The 19,541-nt window shown below is 39.8% G+C and overlaps 1 protein-coding gene across 1 annotated transcript in view; it reads right to left on the bottom strand.

Moving 5' to 3' along the window:
• ppp3r1b (protein phosphatase 3 (formerly 2B), regulatory s1ubunit B, alpha isoform, b) overlaps positions 1–15,089 on the bottom strand; it is a 55,541-nt gene extending 40,452 nt beyond the window's left edge. The window contains exons 1-2 of the mRNA XM_038734658.1: positions 14,813–15,089; positions 7,331–7,370 (exon numbers count right to left, since the gene is read on the bottom strand). Of these exons, the coding sequence (XP_038590586.1) occupies positions 7,331–7,370; positions 14,813–14,815 (43 nt within the window). The 5' untranslated portion in view covers positions 14,816–15,089. The remainder of the gene's footprint in view (positions 1–7,330; positions 7,371–14,812) is intronic.
• Between the last annotated feature and the right edge of the window lie 4,452 nt (positions 15,090–19,541).

Raw genomic sequence — 19,541 nt, 5'->3', positions numbered from 1 at the left:
GCCTGATATATGTCTATAGTGTCTACAGAATACAGTATATGTTGTTATATTGAGTATAAAAGGTTGATGGACAAAGTTAATTATCTAAGAATACATAATAAATTTCCTGTTTTGTCGAAAATTTTTTATCCATTAGCCATTATTTATCTGTTTTGTGAATACTGATAAGATGGATTATTAGTCAAATAAATCTGTAAATATTTGATTGTAAAATAAAAACGGTAAAATAAACTAGTTGTTGAACACAAGGCCTGAGTAAGCAGTGACTTTAGCACCAAATACTGGACAGGAAAGCCTGGTTTACATAGAAGCTGTTTTTTGTTACCGTTTAAAGTTGTAATCCTTGAGATTTCAGTCCTGGCAGATTTGGCTTCAGGTGGAAACAATAAGTGTGGTGTATTTCGACAGCGAACGCTCAGTGAGCAACTACTTAGTCAGAACAGAAGAGGAGCTGCAGCAAAAATAGACCTGGGGCATAGAAATAGCAGAGAACAGAGTCGTGGAACAGAGGCTCATGCATCCAGCGGACATTTGCACACTGGCTGGAATGGCAACAGATCGTTCTCAACAGCCATCAAGGAAAGGGCTGTGACACAGCCAGGTCTGGTGCATATTCGGGGGTCAGTGATTATAAAGTCTTCCTTCAGTGTATAATAAGTGTCCGTGAGAAAGATGTTCAACCTCAACCTACTCATTCTTTAAAGGAAAGCTCTGGATGAGATTGTCAAAGAAACATTAAGTACCCCCAGGATTCTCAAAGATTTACAACACTATTTTGATGGAATATATAAAAAAATATTTGAGCATTAAACACTTAATTTCCTGCATTCTGGAGACATTTTCTGCACCACTTTATGGTAGAATTTTCTTTATTTATATAAAGTGAAAAATTAAAATCAGGTGACAATTCAAACAGAATACAATGTAGTAATCAGCCATTTGTTTTTTTACCTTAAGTTAGTTTTTTTGGACAATGCACATTTGTTTCTTCTCTACATTGCATTGCATGTTTTATTATTCTGCAAATAAACCTTTCTCAAAGTATTTTGTTTTTAACGTTTCTTGTTACAAGCCATTTTTCATCATCAGAATGTGATCCGCTCGGTCAATAACATTTGAAAAGTCTATACCAGCCATATGTATACAATTTTACCATTCACATTAGTGGAGGGCTTAACGGGAAGCCAACTAGCGTTTGGCAGTGTAATTGCAGAAAGACGCAGACATGTAGTAATTTAGTAGTAGTACTATATTGGCATTTTTTATAGTTTCTGTTTCGCTGGCCCTTACATTACATACACTATTTAATTTGATGTTCATTAATATTTCATTTTATACATTTGACTCATATCAAAACTTTAATATATTTTGTTGTACTTTTTAGAGCGGGTTGGCCGTTAATTGGAAGGTCGGCGGTTCAATCCCTGGCTCCCCCTGGTTGCATGTCGAAGTGTCCTTGGGCAAGATACTGAAACCCGAATTGCCCCTGGCAGCTGTCCGCCAGTGTATGAATGTGTGTGAATGGTGAATGCAGATGTAGTGTAAAAGCGCTTTGAGTGCCGGAAAAGACTAGAAAGGCGCTATATAAATAGGAAGCATTTAAAATTTAACAGTAAAAGTTTAATTTTAAACTGCATTATGTCATGGTATCTTGGTGAGGTCTCAACATAACAAATGTTAGGGATAATCTTTGTTTATGTTATACGTTTAAGAGGGAAAAGGAATATTTGCCGATATATCGGCTTTTAAAAATCTCAAATATCGAAATCTGTGTCGGACTTAAAAATCCCATATGGGTTGGGCTCTAGTTATTAGCACGTCAGAGAACAACTGACTGATATGTGCCAGATCTTGGATGCCAGAGCTCGTGCACCGCAAACACTCCACAGTCCAGGGCCCTGTTTCAGAAAGCAGAGTATGAGTATGTTAAGCCTGAGATGAGGGAAACTCTGAGTTTTCTGTTTCAGAGAGCAAGAGCAGATAATCCCTAGATCAGTAACTCCGGCAATTGATGCTGCAGGAGTTGCCAGTCACCAGTTTCTCTCCGACTCCTCCCAACATGCTGGCTGTGACTGTGACTTTACAATCACAGGTTCACGAGTAAACTGTGTCTTATATCTGATCTATAGCCTACCTATTTTCATAATCAGGTAGCCGATTGCCACCGGCATTTAGTCCCGGCGGGTTACAGCTTAATAAATATAGCTTTCCTATTTAAAATCGAATGTAATGGGCTGCAGCACTTTCTCATTCATTAAGGAAATTCCAGTCTGGTAAATGATGAATGAGCAACGCTGTATAGTAGCCTAATAATGTTAACGCATTGATCCTTCTTCCAGCCCTGTGTTTTAGAGCCTATCAGGGTCCGCGTTGGCAGCATTCATATTTCTAGCTCCACCCGATTAAAATGGAGGCTCTGCCTTTATTTACCCGTTGCCATGGTGAATTGTAGTATCAGAGCTCCATTGATTTTTTTCATCCCCACGCACGCACTTCTATCAGGCTCAACATACTCTGAGTTGATTGAACTTATTCTGATCTGCTGTTCTGGAACCAAAAATTCAGAGTTTGCCACCTCAGGCTCAATCAACCCAGAGCTCAGGGATAAGCTCAGAGTTTGTTAAGCCTGCTTTCTGAAACTGACGTAAACAGTAACGTTACCTGTACTGCCGTATACCATCCAAGTCACATCAAACAGAGTAAATTGTAAAGTCACACTAAATTCAAGACTTTTTTTAAAAACTTTAAAAGACCACGCACTTAGCCTGATTAGAAGGCAACCTGTGGATTTTTCTCATAAACAACCTGCTAAAGCTGCACATACACTGTACTGTTCAAAATCTTGTTTAACTCCAACTCACACTGTACTAGGGATGAAATGATTGCCGGTGTAATGATAAAACATGGTAAAATTCCCGACGGTTATTATTACCATACATATTTTAATTACCATGATAACCGGATACGGTTACGACGTTATTATAGTAAACACTGTTCAGCATCAACCAAAGTTAGCGACAGTCTCCCAGAAGCAGGTGCGCATGCGCAGGATGCAGCGTGGCTTTGTTTGGGTCAATGACAACATGACGGAAGAGAGTGCTGCAGAGATTTTTCAGTCACTCTGGAGTCTGGTCGTGTTTTAGTTTTAATGAGAGCACTGAGGGAAACTTGACAGAAGAAAACAGCCTTATAGTGAACGCAGGGTGTGTTAACTTTTAGCTTCGGTTTGGCTGACTTTCTAACAGCTTATAAACTGTTTATTTGTTTTCATGTAATTGTGCATGGGGTCATTGCATTACCTATTTAACATAAAATCTTGATAATGCACCCTTAGATGGTTTTCAGATGTTTACAAAAGGTATTAGCTGTTATTTTATTGTTTATGCAAACAAAATGGCAATTTTATTTGTAGTTTTAAATATGAAACTTGTTGAAATGGTTTCAGAACATTTTAATCTTTTTCGGCACATTTTTCAATACTGTGATAATACAGATAACCGTGATCATTTTGGTCACTATAATCGTGATATGAAATTTTCATGATTTACACTATATAAATCAATATAAAGCCAGAGCTCTCAATTTACATGCTCAAACTCATGTATAAAACAGTAGATTTATATAACATGTCTAAAAAACAGACTGTTCTGGTTATTGATAATTGTCAATAAAGACTGGCAGGTAGTTTGTTTGCTAGCAATAATGCCAACGAGGCAGAAACGTGCCAAAACTTATTAAAAAAGAGGCGCCGCTGTATATGGACTAGGTGGCTGGGAAGACGTGGACGGAATGGAATGTCCATTTTGCAGAAAGAATTAGAGGTAAGCCAGCTATGTTTTACTGTAGTGATTGTTAACTTTCAGACGCCGTTCACCACTTCACGTAGGAGCTGGGGGAAAAAAAAGGCGCCGATCGTGAGCAATAAACTGATGGCTCTGCTTCAACTGTGCGACAGCCTGACGACGGCCGGCCAAAATGTCTGATATGCCAGAAATTCAACCGACCGTCCGACAGCCGTTGAGGAGCAGCTGACCGGCCCTCGCTGCCCCCTCTACACTGCACGGCAAATGTTGATGCTATTTTGATGCTTTAAACTTTACATTGTTTATATTCATATTTACTGGCATGTAGGCTATGTTTCTTAATGCATTACTGCCACTGACTGCCAGTCAACGGTAATAGCGGGTGTGTGCAAGATATAAACACTGGGTTCTACTCGTAAAGACACTGCTCAACAGCGCTTCTAGTGGACATAAACACAATTAAATTACTTGTTGGTCTCATTTTGGCAAAAGCCTGGCACCTGCAGCCATAGCAGCCCTGAACAAGGTGTCTCAATGAGGACACCAGGAGTCCTGCTTTCACATGTCCTGTCAGTGGTTGTTGTTGCATGTTTGTGGTGTGCACTTGTTGGGAAATGATATGTGGGAAAGAAAATGTTAATTGGTGATGAACAGTGCTGTGAAATAATTTCCCTCTAGGGTGTAATGGGAATTCCAAACATATTGCATGTAACCCTGGGATCAGGGAGACTCATCTGAGATGTGGCACTGAATCTGTGTAAACATAACAGTCAAAATATCTCTGTTCTCTGTGGTATCCAGACTTCAGGGACAACGTGTCTCTGTGGGATGATATGATTGACCCTAAAGCTGGATAAATAACAGGCTCACAGAGCTCTCCTCACTCATTCGAGCATACATGTACACGGCGCATGTGTGTTGCTGTGAGTCCTTCTGCAGAAATTCACAGAAAGACAAGTGTTTGCCTGAGCTGCTTATTTGAACACCCTCATTCCCACCACAGGGGACAATAAAGTCTAAAGTCTACCTTCAAATTAGAGGTTCATCTGTGGTGGAGTGGGTAACTCCACTAAGGGAGCTCTGTTTTTAACAGGAAAGGCAGCTGCCCTGAAAAAAAAAAAGAAGGGTGTGGAGTCGAGGCGTGGTGGCATCGGGAACGCTGTAATTATCCCTGAGCAGGCGAAGTCCATCAGCTGAATACAGCACAGTCCGTCAGGCTGAACCCGGCTGCTCATGTCTCCCTGTTTCAGGTCACTGACCCACACACCTCTCCAAATGCATGAGGTCTGGTGGTGAGACACCCGAGAGCTGCTGGTGTGTCTTCAAGCTACAAGGCAAGGACCCAAAGTAAACTGCAGTAAGCAGATACACCTGCCTGAACCACTGCCTCGGTCACACACACGGGGATCTGGTCTTGCTCACAGATTATAAAACCAGAGACTTGGTATCAACTTTCAAGAGGTTTGAGAAAGGGCTGAGCTGTTTCTAGGAATCAACAGGCGGCATGATGGGGGTCCAAAGACTGAGCACAGGTCATAAATCTTAACCGCCCCCTTTCCCTGCAGGGTCCCCCTAGTTTTTGACACCTTCCTAAACAGCTCGTTGGGACGCCCCCAAACCCTTGCACCCCCTGCAAACGTATCCGATACATGCAATGGTTGATGTAATTTTCAGACCCAAGTTCACCTCACACTACCACATTTCTGAGGGGGGTGCTACTCAAATAGCACCCGACATTACAGTCATTATTTTCTAATTAAGCAGCAGGGTTTGGGGAGGGCAGGGCGAGGCGACCAGCTAATTAAAACTGGGATATTGCGGTGACTAAAAATAAATGAGGTTTTCCCAGCAGCCCTGGCACTGACCTTTACAGAGCGATGAGGCATTTTTAGCCTCAGAGTGTCGGGAGTCTGGGTCAGACTGCCGGCAGGACGAGGTGCAGCATGTGGTGATGTTCACATCCATCACCGACCTCCATCATAAACCAAACTCAGCGTAAACATGTCTGACTTTTCCCAGATGATCACTATCCAGTAGTTTTATAAGTATGTATAAGTTTTGCCGTGTCTCAGTTCGCACCCGCAGTACTCACACTTGATATTTTAAGAGCATAAGTGCGTTCACACTGACCAGTATGGTAAAATACAGTGCACAATGAGTACCTGGATGGTGTACTAATAACGGTCAAAGAGTTGAGTGTGGAATGCTGGACACTTCTCACCCTCAACGGTCGCCATCTTGGCTACGTAGCAGAAGGGGAGGGACCACCAATGTATTATAAAACTTGTGAAAATGGAGGCCCAAGAAGCTGCAGTGGTTGCAATTGTAAAGGTACAAATATGTTAATTTTTTTAATACTTTTTTAAAAACTGAATTGAAGTCAAGTGAGCAAACAAGACAGCCGATATAGGTGGGTCAGGGCTCTACATGAACCTTTTTCCCCAAGGAGCACATGAGCTCCTAAATGAAAAGATTTAGGAGCACACAAAGAAATTTAGGAGCACAGCAAAAATGAGTTTAACACCATTTATTATACACATATTTATACTACATGTTTGCTCCTTCTGCTTGTGTTCAAATATGGTATGAAACCATTGTAGGACTGGAAGTAAAGACCTTAATATTTTGTTAAAGCTTTTTAAAATATTGAAATAGATTTGAAAATTTGAGACATTGAAGACAGTTTTTTGAAACACTGATCAGCCATCACAAAAAACCTTTACTGTGATTAGTGCTTTTGTAGTTTTTTTTTTTTTTCCAGGGACGGATTCACAATATACCAAAAGCACCCACACAACCCACGCCACACCTAATGTAAACAAGACTACTGAACAGTGTTACAGTAACTGTAGTAAATCAGAACAAGGGGAACGTGTTGCTCTCAGGAGGAGGCTAGAAGGAGCACATGCTGGCACACTGGCATCCTCTGGCATTAAAGAGCCTCTGCAGTGGAAAGATGCAGATTTCCACTGCAGAGGCTCTTTAATATGGAGGAGAAACTACTTTAAATGAGTGTATAAGTCTAATATAATAACATTAGATAAAATCTAATAATATACTGTTAGTATGTTGATATATAAATTATTAAAATTTTGTCATTCATTAAATACTTGTGCAAGAAAAATACTTCAACAAATACTTCATTTGTTTTGAATTAAACCTAAATATGTTAATTCTACACTATCATATTACGTTTATTACATTTTTGTACAGCTGTTTGGCAGTATTTCACACTGATGTTTTTTACACTTGTGTTCCTGTGCATCACAAAGTTGTGTTTAGAACTCTAAAAATGCAAAGTTCACCATAGTTCAGCTCAGAAAATGCTTCAAGTAAAAAGATAAAGAGTTTGCTCTCCAAACTTATCCTCACCCAGATGTTTTAGATCAGATATTCACCACCCCTTTCATATTCAAAATGAATATAGAAAACATAGATATACAGATAAACAGATAGAGTTAGAGGAAGCAGCACATGTTTGTAACGGAAGTCAGTGATTGTGACTGATCTAATGCCGTGGTACTTACAGTGCGAGCACATGTCCAGGGCGTAACTGGCTTCATTTCCCTGAAAAAGACAAAATGTTGACAATGAAACAAGTGTTCCACATTTAGGCATCTGATTAAAAAAAAACATGTATTTACACCAAGGGGCAAAATGCTTTACACAGTACACGAGAGCAGGACTGTGGTCCCCTCTATCCCCCAGTCTGAAGTGAGGATCTGTGTTTTTGGCATGTGGAGAGCTGCTAAAATCCCCTCAGTACATCACATTAAATCCCACTGATGTTGGGTAAAAAACAGTTCTCCGTTGACTGGGAGAAATCTTACTCTCTAAAATCTACGCAAATGTTACAGAGATGAAAGTAAAAACATAGAAGATTAATTTAGCTATTGCGTGTCCCGCTCTCGGCTAATTGTTGGCGTTCTTCATTATGCATGAGCGACAGAATGATCTGGACTCTGGAAACTAGGCCATTGTGCCGCTTTGATTTGCCTCGCCTCATCTCTCGAGGACTTGCAGGAACTGAACCAGGCTGCTCAAACAAGGCTGCAGCTTTCCTGGGAGACATTAACTCTAAAGTCACATAAACGGGTATTATGTTCCATCTTCCAGCAGATGATAACCAGAATCTCACCTGTGCGGTTTGACTAGTTTTAACGCTGCTGAATTTATTAATACTGGCCAGCCACTGAGATTTTGAGCTTCGCTTTCCGACTCCGTTTAAAACTCAAAAATGCAGTTAAATATCTGTACTCAGATGCTTCGGTGGCATCTCTACTTTCTTTAGGAGGCTGTGTGATTTTGTTGTTCTTGTCAGTTTGTTTTGTACAGAGGGAGAGGCTGAAAAACCACTCATGCCTTGTGTAAACTGGAGGATTTTAACTTCTTCTAAACGATTTTAAAAATGTTGGATCTCAGACATAATGACAGAATTAACAAATTTTTTATATTTTAACACACAAACCAGACGGTTCAGTCCAGACGCAGGACCACACGCTCTGCGTTTAGTATAAACGGTTTCAAAGCGGCGGTTCCGGGGACTTGGGATCTCACAGAATCTCGCGTGATCAAACATGACTTTCTGACAGACAGAAACAAAAATGGAGGCAGACTTGCCTAAGACCTTTTGTGAGCTGTGTTTTGCACAGAAAAACAAAAAGAAGAGAATCAAACTGTGGATGAACTCGAGGCTGATAAGAGGGAATCAGCAGGTTTATATATTTTATAGAGCAGATACACAACACGCTGGGAGCACTTCCCGCTCAGCTTGCTCTCATTGGCTGCTGCAGGTTTCTGATCAGAGATCTTCCTGATTTTCAAAGGCCTATATCAAACATTTCAAATCGGGGAGCCTTCAATCCAGTCAGCGTCCTTAAGTTTATGTCTGTAATAATCTGTTCCAACCTGCCTCGGCTTGGTAATGCCCCCACGTATTTCAGAGGGCGAATCTGCCCCCAAAGCAGCCCATTTATCCTCTAGAGTGCGGCAATATTAGTTTGTTATCATTATTTTTATCATCAATAAATCTATTTATTCTCCCAAATAATTGTTTGGTGTAAAAAATGTCAGAAATCATTTCTTAAAGACCAACTGGACATCTTCAGGTTTTTTTTTTGTCCAACTAACAACTTAAATTCAAAAACATCATCATAAATATCATAATATCATATCTTTCTGACACAAGAAAAGCAGCAAATCCTTACAATACTAAAGAACGTTTGTATTTTTGCTTGAACAGATCACTTATCAGAATAATAAGTGAAATGATTATTTGTAATGATTTACAGAGAGAGACCTTGTGTAGTTTGGATCTTGAACTAGTGCGATTTTCTGCAAAAATTACAGCAAAATACAACACAGACCATTTTGTTTCACTCCAGATTGAGTAATTATGGTTTAATTGAGGCCGACTGAGGATCTGGTTTCTTTGATTGCCGTACCAGCCACTCAAACACTCCCCCTCCCTGCTCAGTGAAATCTGTTCCAGCTCAGCATCTGACACCGAGCCCAACGCTGACTTGGCTCCGATCACAGGCGTCACATGGGCCCAGTACACTACATGTTGTTCCCTTTTCAACACATGCAGTTATACTTGTGAGCTCATGATACACATTAATGTTTAGGTGGCCTACACCAAGCTGTACGACTGCGGTGGTATTGCGTAACGTGTGTTGGCACGCTGCAGCTGGTCTAAGCAGGGATTCCCCTGGGAGACCCAGCTGCAGCATAAACACCTCACCCTCAACCATCTGAAGTTTGGGAGTATTTTAGTCAGAGACCCGACGACATGGTGATCTGTGAGCTCTGTGAATTTGTAAAGTATCTTCACAGCAGCAAGCAGAATCATCCCAGAGCACTGTGTCAAGATGGCACAGTGTTTCCTTTGTGTCTCCACACAAGCCTGATATATCAAGATGATCAACACGAGGAGCGTGTTTCGGATCCGTACCGTATTGGTCCGAATATAAAAGACGACGCTGATTTCAAGATGACCCCCCTCCCCTTTTTTTCCAAGAGTCATTTTATAGATAGATAGATAGATAGATAGATAGAAAATAGTTTTATTTGAAAATAAAACAAAGTAGGTTGTAGTTTTTAACATCTAGATCTAGACTATTATGCAGGTATTAACGTTATTAATCTCTTTTTGTTCAGAGTCTGGCTACTATTTTATATTTACTCAAACATTTCCTGAAGTGAAATTATTATTGGTTAAGGCCTATTTTATCCTGTCTGTTACACGCCATGGTCTGTTAAAGAAGACATTGTTTTTAAATGGAGTATCCCTAACTTACACCTGCATTTCACAAATCAAATTGTCTGGTCACTGCAGCTTTGGTTTCACTCTACATTTTTCCTCCTGGTCCTCTGCTCAACCTCCTCCAGTTTGGGAACTACTGGCTTAGGATAAACAGCTGGTCTGTGGTTGTGACACCTCAACACCGAGATATTAAACTCAATGCAAAAAGACAATCCTGCACGAGTGCAGTCATATTTGTAATACCATCGTAACTGGATATAATATATTCAATCACTACTGGCCTTTTATTAGGAGGTGAAATGTCACCATCATGTTAACATGCACACCAACATTGTATTTTTATTACGTTTACAGATCTCTTTAAGTGGCGACCGATTTTTCAGCCACTACAGCCTCATGCTGTCGTCTCTGCCTCCGTCTGTGCATTCAGGTGGTTCACTACACGAACCTCCATCATTCACTAGCTGGTATTAAATTCACATTGCAGTAACAACAAAAATATGACTCAAGAGTGCTTCCCTAAATGACACAGCTCCATTAAATGTGTTGCTATTTCCTCTGTTTCTTATTACAGACCCAAAACAGGTCACGTGACCCTGCAGCTTTCACTGGTTAATTTCACCACAGTGCAAAGTGCCATTAGAGGGCCTTTAAAGTCCATTAGTGTTTAAAGAGGTAGAAACATATTAGGGTTTGTCTGCTCTGTGATAAACTTGTTCCTGTCAATTGTTCGACCGTGACGCCGACGCCTATGAAACTGTGCGGCTGTTTAAATCCACTGAAACTAAACACACATTAAAACACAACCGACAGATCGGTCCCCCCGGCCAGGCTTCATTTACACACTGAATGAATTTATGAATCTGACCTACAATAAAACACGTGCCTCTATATTTAGGGACGGCGACTGGTAACCCCACCTCGGCTCAGTTTATCTGCCAGATGATTTGAATCTCTGACATTAATGTGATTGGCGTTACTTCACAGACAGGGTACTCGACAGTAAAGCTGCTGGTGCTGCAGCAGCATCTGAAAAGAGCCTCAAACTGCAGACCAGCCGGCTCTGATCCGAGCAGGACAAAATCCGACGCACCGACTCTCATGTTAACTGCACAAAAAATACACGTTTGGGGGGGGGGGGGTCCCTCATAGAGATGATGGGTTAATTTAAAGGTTTTTTATAAATGTATCCAAGGACTGCAATACGCCTGCAGTTGAAGATTATTGTGATTAAAAACAATAATCACCAGTGTTGTCTTCAAATATATTTTTTCATCTGAACAAAAAAAGTATTTCATCAATAATGATCTAAAGTGAACAGCAGCATATTTAATAGGCAGGACTAAACTTTTAACGAAAACAAATAAGCAACATCGGGTTAATCAACAGGAAAACATCAAAACTGTTAATCACAGCTAGGAGTAGGCGACGTCCCTAAAATGACAATGTTTCAGGGTATTTCTGGTATAATCCCAACAAACAGTTCAATATGAGACAGACAGTCTGGTTCTTACCTCCTTTCTGTCTCTGCATACTGCGTTTTAATACAGACAACTAATTGGTTATGACTTACAGCTCTGATTCTGTCGCCAGATCACTGATCAAGCAGAAAATGATGATCGCAGGTCATAAATACTACATGTTGACCAGGCGGACAGAAATTCCCATCGAACTACCACGCTATTGGCAAGCCAACAGCAGAGGATGGCAAGCAACGGCTATGTTCACACCTTCTCGCTTTACACTTCAGTGCCAGTTAAATTATTCAGTGCTTCAAAGATTCAACAAGCAATACGAGGGCCGAAACGGTTCAAGGATGGATCGCCGTAGGCCGTCTGTGACCCAGTTTCAAACATGGAAGCTGCCTTGATTTATGTTGTTTTACCGTTTATTTTATAGATTAGCTAAATTTGTGTTAGCATATCGGGCTGCTAATCTGGCTAACAGGCTGGGCGATGTTGCGCGGATGCTGTAATTATAGATGGGACAGTCAAGAGAAACTGGGTGAACGTTAAGTCTCATTTCAAGCAAACTAAATAAAGGGTTTAGTAGGTTGGATGAGTGTGTGTTGTTTGTAAATGTATAGACAGATATGCCAAGAAGGTAACGGTACATTTATGTCTGAAAGACTACGTTCACACTGCAGGCCTAAATACTTAATTCCAATTTTTTCCCCAATATCCAATTTTTTTAATTAACATTTCACATTATAGTTTATATGTGGCCCAAATCAGACTGAAGTGTGAACTGACCACAGCTGAAAGCAACCCGCATGCTAAGAAGAATAAATAAAACGTCACACATGCTGTCGTACAAAAGTAAACAAAGGAGGGCACAGAGGTTAGCTCCGGTTAGCTCATACTTGCTAACCTTCCCGATTTTCACGCAAGACTCCCGTGTTTCATCGCCCTCTCCCGGTTTCCTCCTGGCCTCACATTTCTCCCAATTTATGACAAATGTTCGCAACAGTCTGTACTTTCCATAACATTCATTACTGTTTCTGGCGCTGTACAACACATCTGCCCCACAACTCTCTCTCTCTCTCTCTCTCTCTCTAATGTTTCGGACAGACAGCATGCACGTTACTGAGAAGATAACTCGCAATCCGGTAGATTTCAGGTGGAAGAAATGGAATTCGTGAGCAGATTATAGCAAGAACGCGGAGAAAGAGAGACACATTTTTAATAATGGCTTTTATGGAGCTTTTTCCTTCACCGTGGCTCCCTCTAGCGCAGAATTGTGACGAGGGCCACTCTAGAGTGACATCTAGAGTCGCATGAACTCCCATCTGAGTGTGCAGACTGAAGTCATTACTTACTGTGCAGTGCCGCACCAAATTACTTAAATCAATTAAATGTAAACTCATTTGCAAAAGCAAAACAAAAATAGCAATAATACTGTATACAGAGGCCACAATGTTGGGCCACAGAGGAAGTTACTTCACCATGACAGCCCTAATCACGCTGCTGTCTGACAAAGTACCCAGGACTTTCCAGGATCCAGTATAAGTGGATTATCCTGGTGAAATAACATATAATGAAATGAAGCGAAAACCAATATTGTTTCAAGTAAAAAGCAAAAGAAAGTTGGAGGAGACAGTCTCCGGCCATCATTGTTTTCCTCATCTACACTAAAACACAAGATCAGCATTTTAAGTTTCTTTCACTCAAGAGGCCATCTTTGAAAAGTACAGTGTTTTGAGAATGAAAAACACTTGCTGAGAGTGCATGGACAGCCGTAACGGAGAGAAGAAGATCTGTTTTCCAGATTCAGTTGGCTCAGTGTGGGCGTGTTCCTGTTCACTGCAGTGCTAGGATTATCATTGTCCACACAACACTGTGGATATACCACTGTCCTACTTCCCAGCACTGACCTACATCCACTCTCCAAAAAAAGCAGCAATTACATCACATTTGCTACCTGGATTGGCACATCCCAGCTCCTGCACCATGACCGCTTAGTCCGTCTGTACGACTTGTTCAGAGCAGAGCAGTTTAATAACTACTCTATCACAATTTTGCATAAAGGGGTATTATTTAGATTGTTTGCCCAAACACAATTTGCAAAAGTCACCATGGGTTTTTGATATATGTTGATTGGCATGTAAATAAGCATTAATTAAAGACACAACTTTGACGCATGTAATGCTAATTTCACAATACATTAATATTTGAGTAATTTCTCAAGAAAAAACACAAAAAATTCCAAATTCCTTTGGATTTTAGGCTGTTGGTCAGACAAAATACATGATATGAACACTATTATTTAATTGTCGAATGATTTCTGATGTTTCTTTGCATTTTTCACTATTTTCTGACACTTTGTGGACATTATGAATAGCAATTATTTAACAACGAAGCAAAGGACTAATAAAAGCCCAACCTTTGACACGTGTAATGCTAATTTTAGAGAATTATTCTTTTTATAGTTATTCTTTTGAGTCATTTCTCAAGAAAAAATGCCAAATATTCTGAATTAACAATAATTGTTTAACACAATAATTATAAATAGTGATAATTTAACAACAATATAAGCGTTATATAAGCATTGATTACAGCCGAATCCATGTAATGCTTATTTTACAACAGGTTAACAATTAAGTAATTTCTCAAGAAAAGTTGTCAAATATTCAGAATAGTTCAGAAAAGTTGTCAAATATTCAGAATACCTTTATATTTTAGATGCAGATTTAATTTTCTAACTAAATACTCGGCTAAATAATGTATCTCTAATAAAAACATCTGTTAGTTGCAGTCGTAGTTTATTCAATTAGGCGATAATGCTCTTCTTCCACACAGCTTTTATTCTGATGGCACCGTTACGACACTTCCGCCGTCACTTCGCTGCGCACTTGACGCTCCTCCAGCTAGCTAACCTGCTAGCAAAACCCTTAACAGAATTTTTCTCATTTCCTCACTAGCTAGCTTTGTTACCACATTCTATCCCACGCCACATATCGAAGTTCCGTTACATGATGGAAATGTGTCAATGTGTGAAAATGTGTCCGTTGAAAAAAAACCTGTAAATAAAACAATAATTTACAAACACTGTCATAAACAAACTGCCACAATCGGTTAGGATCTTTTTAATGTCACCGCTATGCTAACGGTCGCTAGCAGCAGGTTAGCCTGGAGAGCTAGTTATGAAGCCAACTGTACAGTCGAAGGAGGAGAAGCTGTTTTTACTAAATAAAGGTTAAGGTTAGATATTATCATTTTAATAAATGCACAACAGATTTTCTTACCATTTTGCCGCCGGGGGGTTGTTGCGCTTGCTAGGAGGGTGATTTAAAGCTCCGTTAGCGGGTCGACACGGTCGGATAAATACGACGTTTTCAACGAGCTTTGTGACTTTTAACGGTCAGGTAGCGACCACCGGCTGTCTGGCTGCACCGAGTCTGACAGCGGGGGAGAGATTCACTGCAGCGCCCGCAGATAGAGCCGCAGAGAGGGGGAGAGAGAGAGCAGAGAGAGAGAGCAGAGAGGGAGGCTGGTGGTGAGGAGAGAGAGGAGGAGGAGGAGGAGGAGGAGGAGGACTGAAAGGTGCTAAGCAAAGCTCGTCTATTGACAAGAGGAATCACTCTCGCACCCAGCCACTGATAGATGACTGAGCTACGGAAGAGGATTAGGGCCATATGTTAAAAATTTAATGTCTTTCATCTCAGAATTATTAAACTCAAAATTACAACATTAAATTTAAAATTACAACATTACTTTTTGTGACAATTTTATTTGAATTGTAAAAGTCAGAATTCGGAATTTAATCTCAGAATTCGGAATTTAATCTCAGAATTCAGACTTTAATCTCAGAATTTTTACACTCAAAATTCTCACATTTGCTGTTTCTCAATCTGCGTGCTTGTCTGTACTTGTGTTCTTGTGGACTTGTGATACGTCATCAGTCGCAGCCCAAGTACTGTTCCACTTCAAAAGTCTGCATCTAGCCATGTATAGTCAAATACCCGGATGTGTTCTCGCTCCACCCATTTTACTGAGCCTGCATCAGTGGCGACTTATAGTGCCAAATCCGTACCGCCTGCCAGATCCATTCTGCACATGCGCAAAAGTGGTTCTGTCAGTCAAAGAAGGTTGCCGCAAATCTACCTATTCAAAATTATCCAACTAAATCTTTAAAATCAAGATAACAAAATGTTTTTTAATCACTAGAGATTAAACTGTTCACTATGATGTAATAGGAATATACTTAAGATATAAAAAAACATATCAGTCCATGTATGGTTCATTATTTTGTTTCAAAACCAAATCGGAAAAACATCATCATTTCTTGGTTTTTCTGTTTTAAAGCCATAACTGAAAACAAAGGAGCTGCATTTTGTTCTGTCTTTGACTGGTGTTATATCCCTTCACCAGACTCATCACATATGGCATGGTCAAGGCCTATTGGTGTCTCTTTGTAACGCACTGGGGATCCCTATAGCGTCATAGTTCAACGCAGGGGGGGAAGCCCTGTAGCGTCAGTTTGTGACGGTAAAGGCAGGTATATGATATTTAACAGAAAAGACTGAGTAAGAACGTGGTTGGGGTGAATGGAGGGCCAGAACCAGGAGAATGGTGTTCGTGTGCAGTGTGAAACAAAAAGTCAATATTACATGTTTAAGCTATTTATTTTATTTTATAGCCTATGGGCTAAGGCTATTTCTTTTCAAGTCGCACCTCGTATCAACTATGGCGAATACGATTGTAGAGGTGAGCACTATAGGCCTATTATAGCCACATACGAAAAAAGAAAAATGAAACTGTCTCACACACACACTCCCGCCCCTGCCAAAGTTGAATTGACTTGAACTTTCTCTCGACGCACAGCACAAAAAGAAGATGTTTGAGAGACTGATCCTCTCTGTCTGTGACTTCCCTGAACAGTTATTGGGACATTAATGGGAGGGCGTTTGCATGACTAGATTTATCAGCTATGTGAATATGAATAATATATATATATAATATAGCCTATCAACTAACGTTACTTAAAGTTTTACTTTAAGCTAGGCTATGAAGGAATACAGTAGCGCACAGAAGCCGTTGCCATGGTTACTACCCACAGAGCGCCTTCTGTTTACTCACGGAGCGCTTGTCTCGGTGTCTGTTCACATGAGAAGCGCAGAGCAACTCCGAAGAGTGTTGCTTTCCGTGTGAAAAGACCTTCACGACTTTAATCTCAGAATTCTTAAACTCAAAATTCTGTCTTTAATCTCAGAATTCTTAAACTCAAAATTCTGTCTTTAATCTCAGAATTCTTAAACTCAAAATTCTGTCTTTAATCTCAGAATTCTGACTTTAATATCAGAATTTCAACTTTAATCTTAGAATTCTGACTTTCATCTCAGAAATCCAACTTTAATAAACTCAAAATTCTGTCTTTAATCTTAGAATTCTGTCTTTAATATCAGAATTCCAGCTGTAATCTTAGAATTCTTCAACTCAAAATTCTGACTTCAATCTCAGAATTCTTTCATCTTAGAATTCCAACTTTAAACTCAGAATTCTCTTTTTACACAAATTTTTACACAAACAAAACAAATGAAGAGTTGCTAATTTAAATGTATATTGAGTACTTTTATTTTAATACTTTACGTTAATTTTCCTTTTTATACTTACATACTTTTAAGTAACATTTTCAATGCAGTAATTTTACAGTGAGGTATTAGTACATTTACTTAAAGAAGGGATCTGAAAACTTCATTCTAACTTCAAACTATTATAGTCAATTCAGTTCAATTCAAATTAGCTTTATTGGCATGAATGTGTAACAACAATATTGTCTAGTGCAGTGGTTCTCAAAGTACTTTGAATCCAGTTGCCCACAAGAATTATGTTGCAGCCCTGTTTCACTGCGTCCGACTGCAGTGTGCTCGCCCAATACTGGACCAGTTTCAAAATACGTTGTCCCATTTAGTCACATAGACTTTGTTGAATTCCAGGATGAAAATTTAGAACTCACCCTTTAACTAGAAGCAAAAATTAAAGCCATTTCTGGTTCTTGGCCATTAATTAGCTCATTGTAATAATTACTGAAATTGCCAAACATGCTCTTAGCAGCCATTATCTCATCTGCTAAGCCTATAGGTGGTATTTTAATCAGGTTTATATGAAAATACATTGCTGGGTTTTATATTGGCCGTATAAGGGTTACAGTTACAGCTTCCAGTAGACTACAAGGAAGAGCCATTGTATAAAGTGCCTGCAGTAAAAATTTCTCCTCCTGATCCTTATTAAATATTGACTATGTGCCGACACCAAATCTAACAGACACCACTCATTGTATTTTCATGACAGCAGGATCCTGTTATCTACTAAAATAAGTGCTAAGCTAACCTGTCTTGCATAACAGAGTGCACTTACCCTACATTTAATCGTAGCAATACTGTGCACAAAATTTTGGATGTGAAGCACAATAAACTGCTTCTTGTGTTACACATACATTATAGTTTATGTGCTTGTAATATCTTTTTATTTAGTCTTTATGTGAGGTAATTATTAGCCACAGATAAATATAGTAGAGTGACATCAAAGTTATACAGTCATAGTAAGTGCATTTACTAAAGGACCATACTTGTAGTTGTACTTTTACTTGAGTATTTTTACGTTATATTTATTTAGCAGTTATAGTTTCTAGCTTTTAAAACATGATGAATTGGACTGAACTACTATGAGCTGCTCCTCTGCTCCAACTACAACAGTTAAATATATTACTACGTATTAATACATTTGTAATAATAATCTAATTAATTAATATGCAATAATAATAATTAAGTATTTTTACTGTTTTATTGCTACTTTTACTTCAGGAAAGGGTCCTCATACTAACTAAGCTGAGTTTATTTTGATAATAACTTCAAATGTTACTGTAAATTAGTATTGGTTCAGTATGGTGTTTTATTCACAAAGACACTTCATTCGCCTTAGTTCAATACATAACGAAACAGCAAGGTTTAGGCATGGAGATAACTTAATAAACCAAATAAAACAAAAAACAGATCAAATCTGGCAAAATGAATCCAGCCATGCACTTCAGGAGAAAACAGAGAAAGAAAAGAGGTGTTGCAGCACAAAGTGAAGCACTTGCAGCCTGTGATAAGCACCGTGTCTCAAAAAGACAGGACAAAACATCCCCTTATAATCTATATTTTTCTTATTTTCAACAAATCCCACAGATAGGCCAAAACCAGCAGTGAATATATCTCCTGTGTTTGTCTCACAGCCTGATATCGCCTCTTCCTCTGAGCCATAGAAAGTATTAAAACCCATCAATGAACACACGCATAGTTTATTCTGACTCCCACATACACCGTCCTGCTGCTCCAAATACTCATTGGATCTTCTGCGGGAACCAATGGGCTCGGTGCTGAAAGCCACAGAAAGAAGTCAGACAGTATTGAGAGACAGACGAACACATTGGTTTGTTTTGGTCTTTTCATGGGATTTGTTGAAATTTAGAAAAACACCAGCCTTATCCTTTAAAGGAAAACTCCATCATCATTAGGGTAGGGTATCAAGAACCGTTTCCAAGTTGGAACCGGTACCACATTTCCGTGGATTCATTAAGACCCGTGAGTTTGGATTCTGCTCCTCGGCTCCTAACTTCCTGCATATCTCAGCTCCTGACTGAACTGCAGTGAGCATTTACACTCCATCAAAGGAGCCGCTACGCCGACCTAACGTCACCTCATTTGTTAACAAAGCATGAAGAAGAGAGTCCTTCTGTTTCCAGTCCTGGACCGTGGCGGACCGCAGCAAACGCTCCAAAGTTTGGCTTAGCTTCACTAAAAGAGAGAAGGCCACAGCAGAATGCAGCAGCTGCAGTAAGGAGGTTTGGTGCGAGGCAGGAAGCAGCTCCAACATGACGAAGCGTTTACTTCAACACGGCGTGAATCTGAAGGAACGCACCGTGGTCTGACAGGATCTGTGCTGAGGAACCAGAACCCTGATTCAAGAAGAAGAATCTGAATCGGTTAAATT

This window comes from Micropterus salmoides, unplaced genomic scaffold, assembly GCF_014851395.1.
Source record: "Micropterus salmoides isolate LMB-PRFRI ecotype aquatic unplaced genomic scaffold, ASM1485139v1 Ms_hic_scaffold_1, whole genome shotgun sequence".
In the NCBI taxonomy this organism is placed as follows: Eukaryota; Metazoa; Chordata; class Actinopteri; order Centrarchiformes; family Centrarchidae; genus Micropterus; species Micropterus salmoides.
Note: the sequence above shows the minus strand (reverse complement) of the source record. Positions and strands in the feature narration are given on the sequence as shown.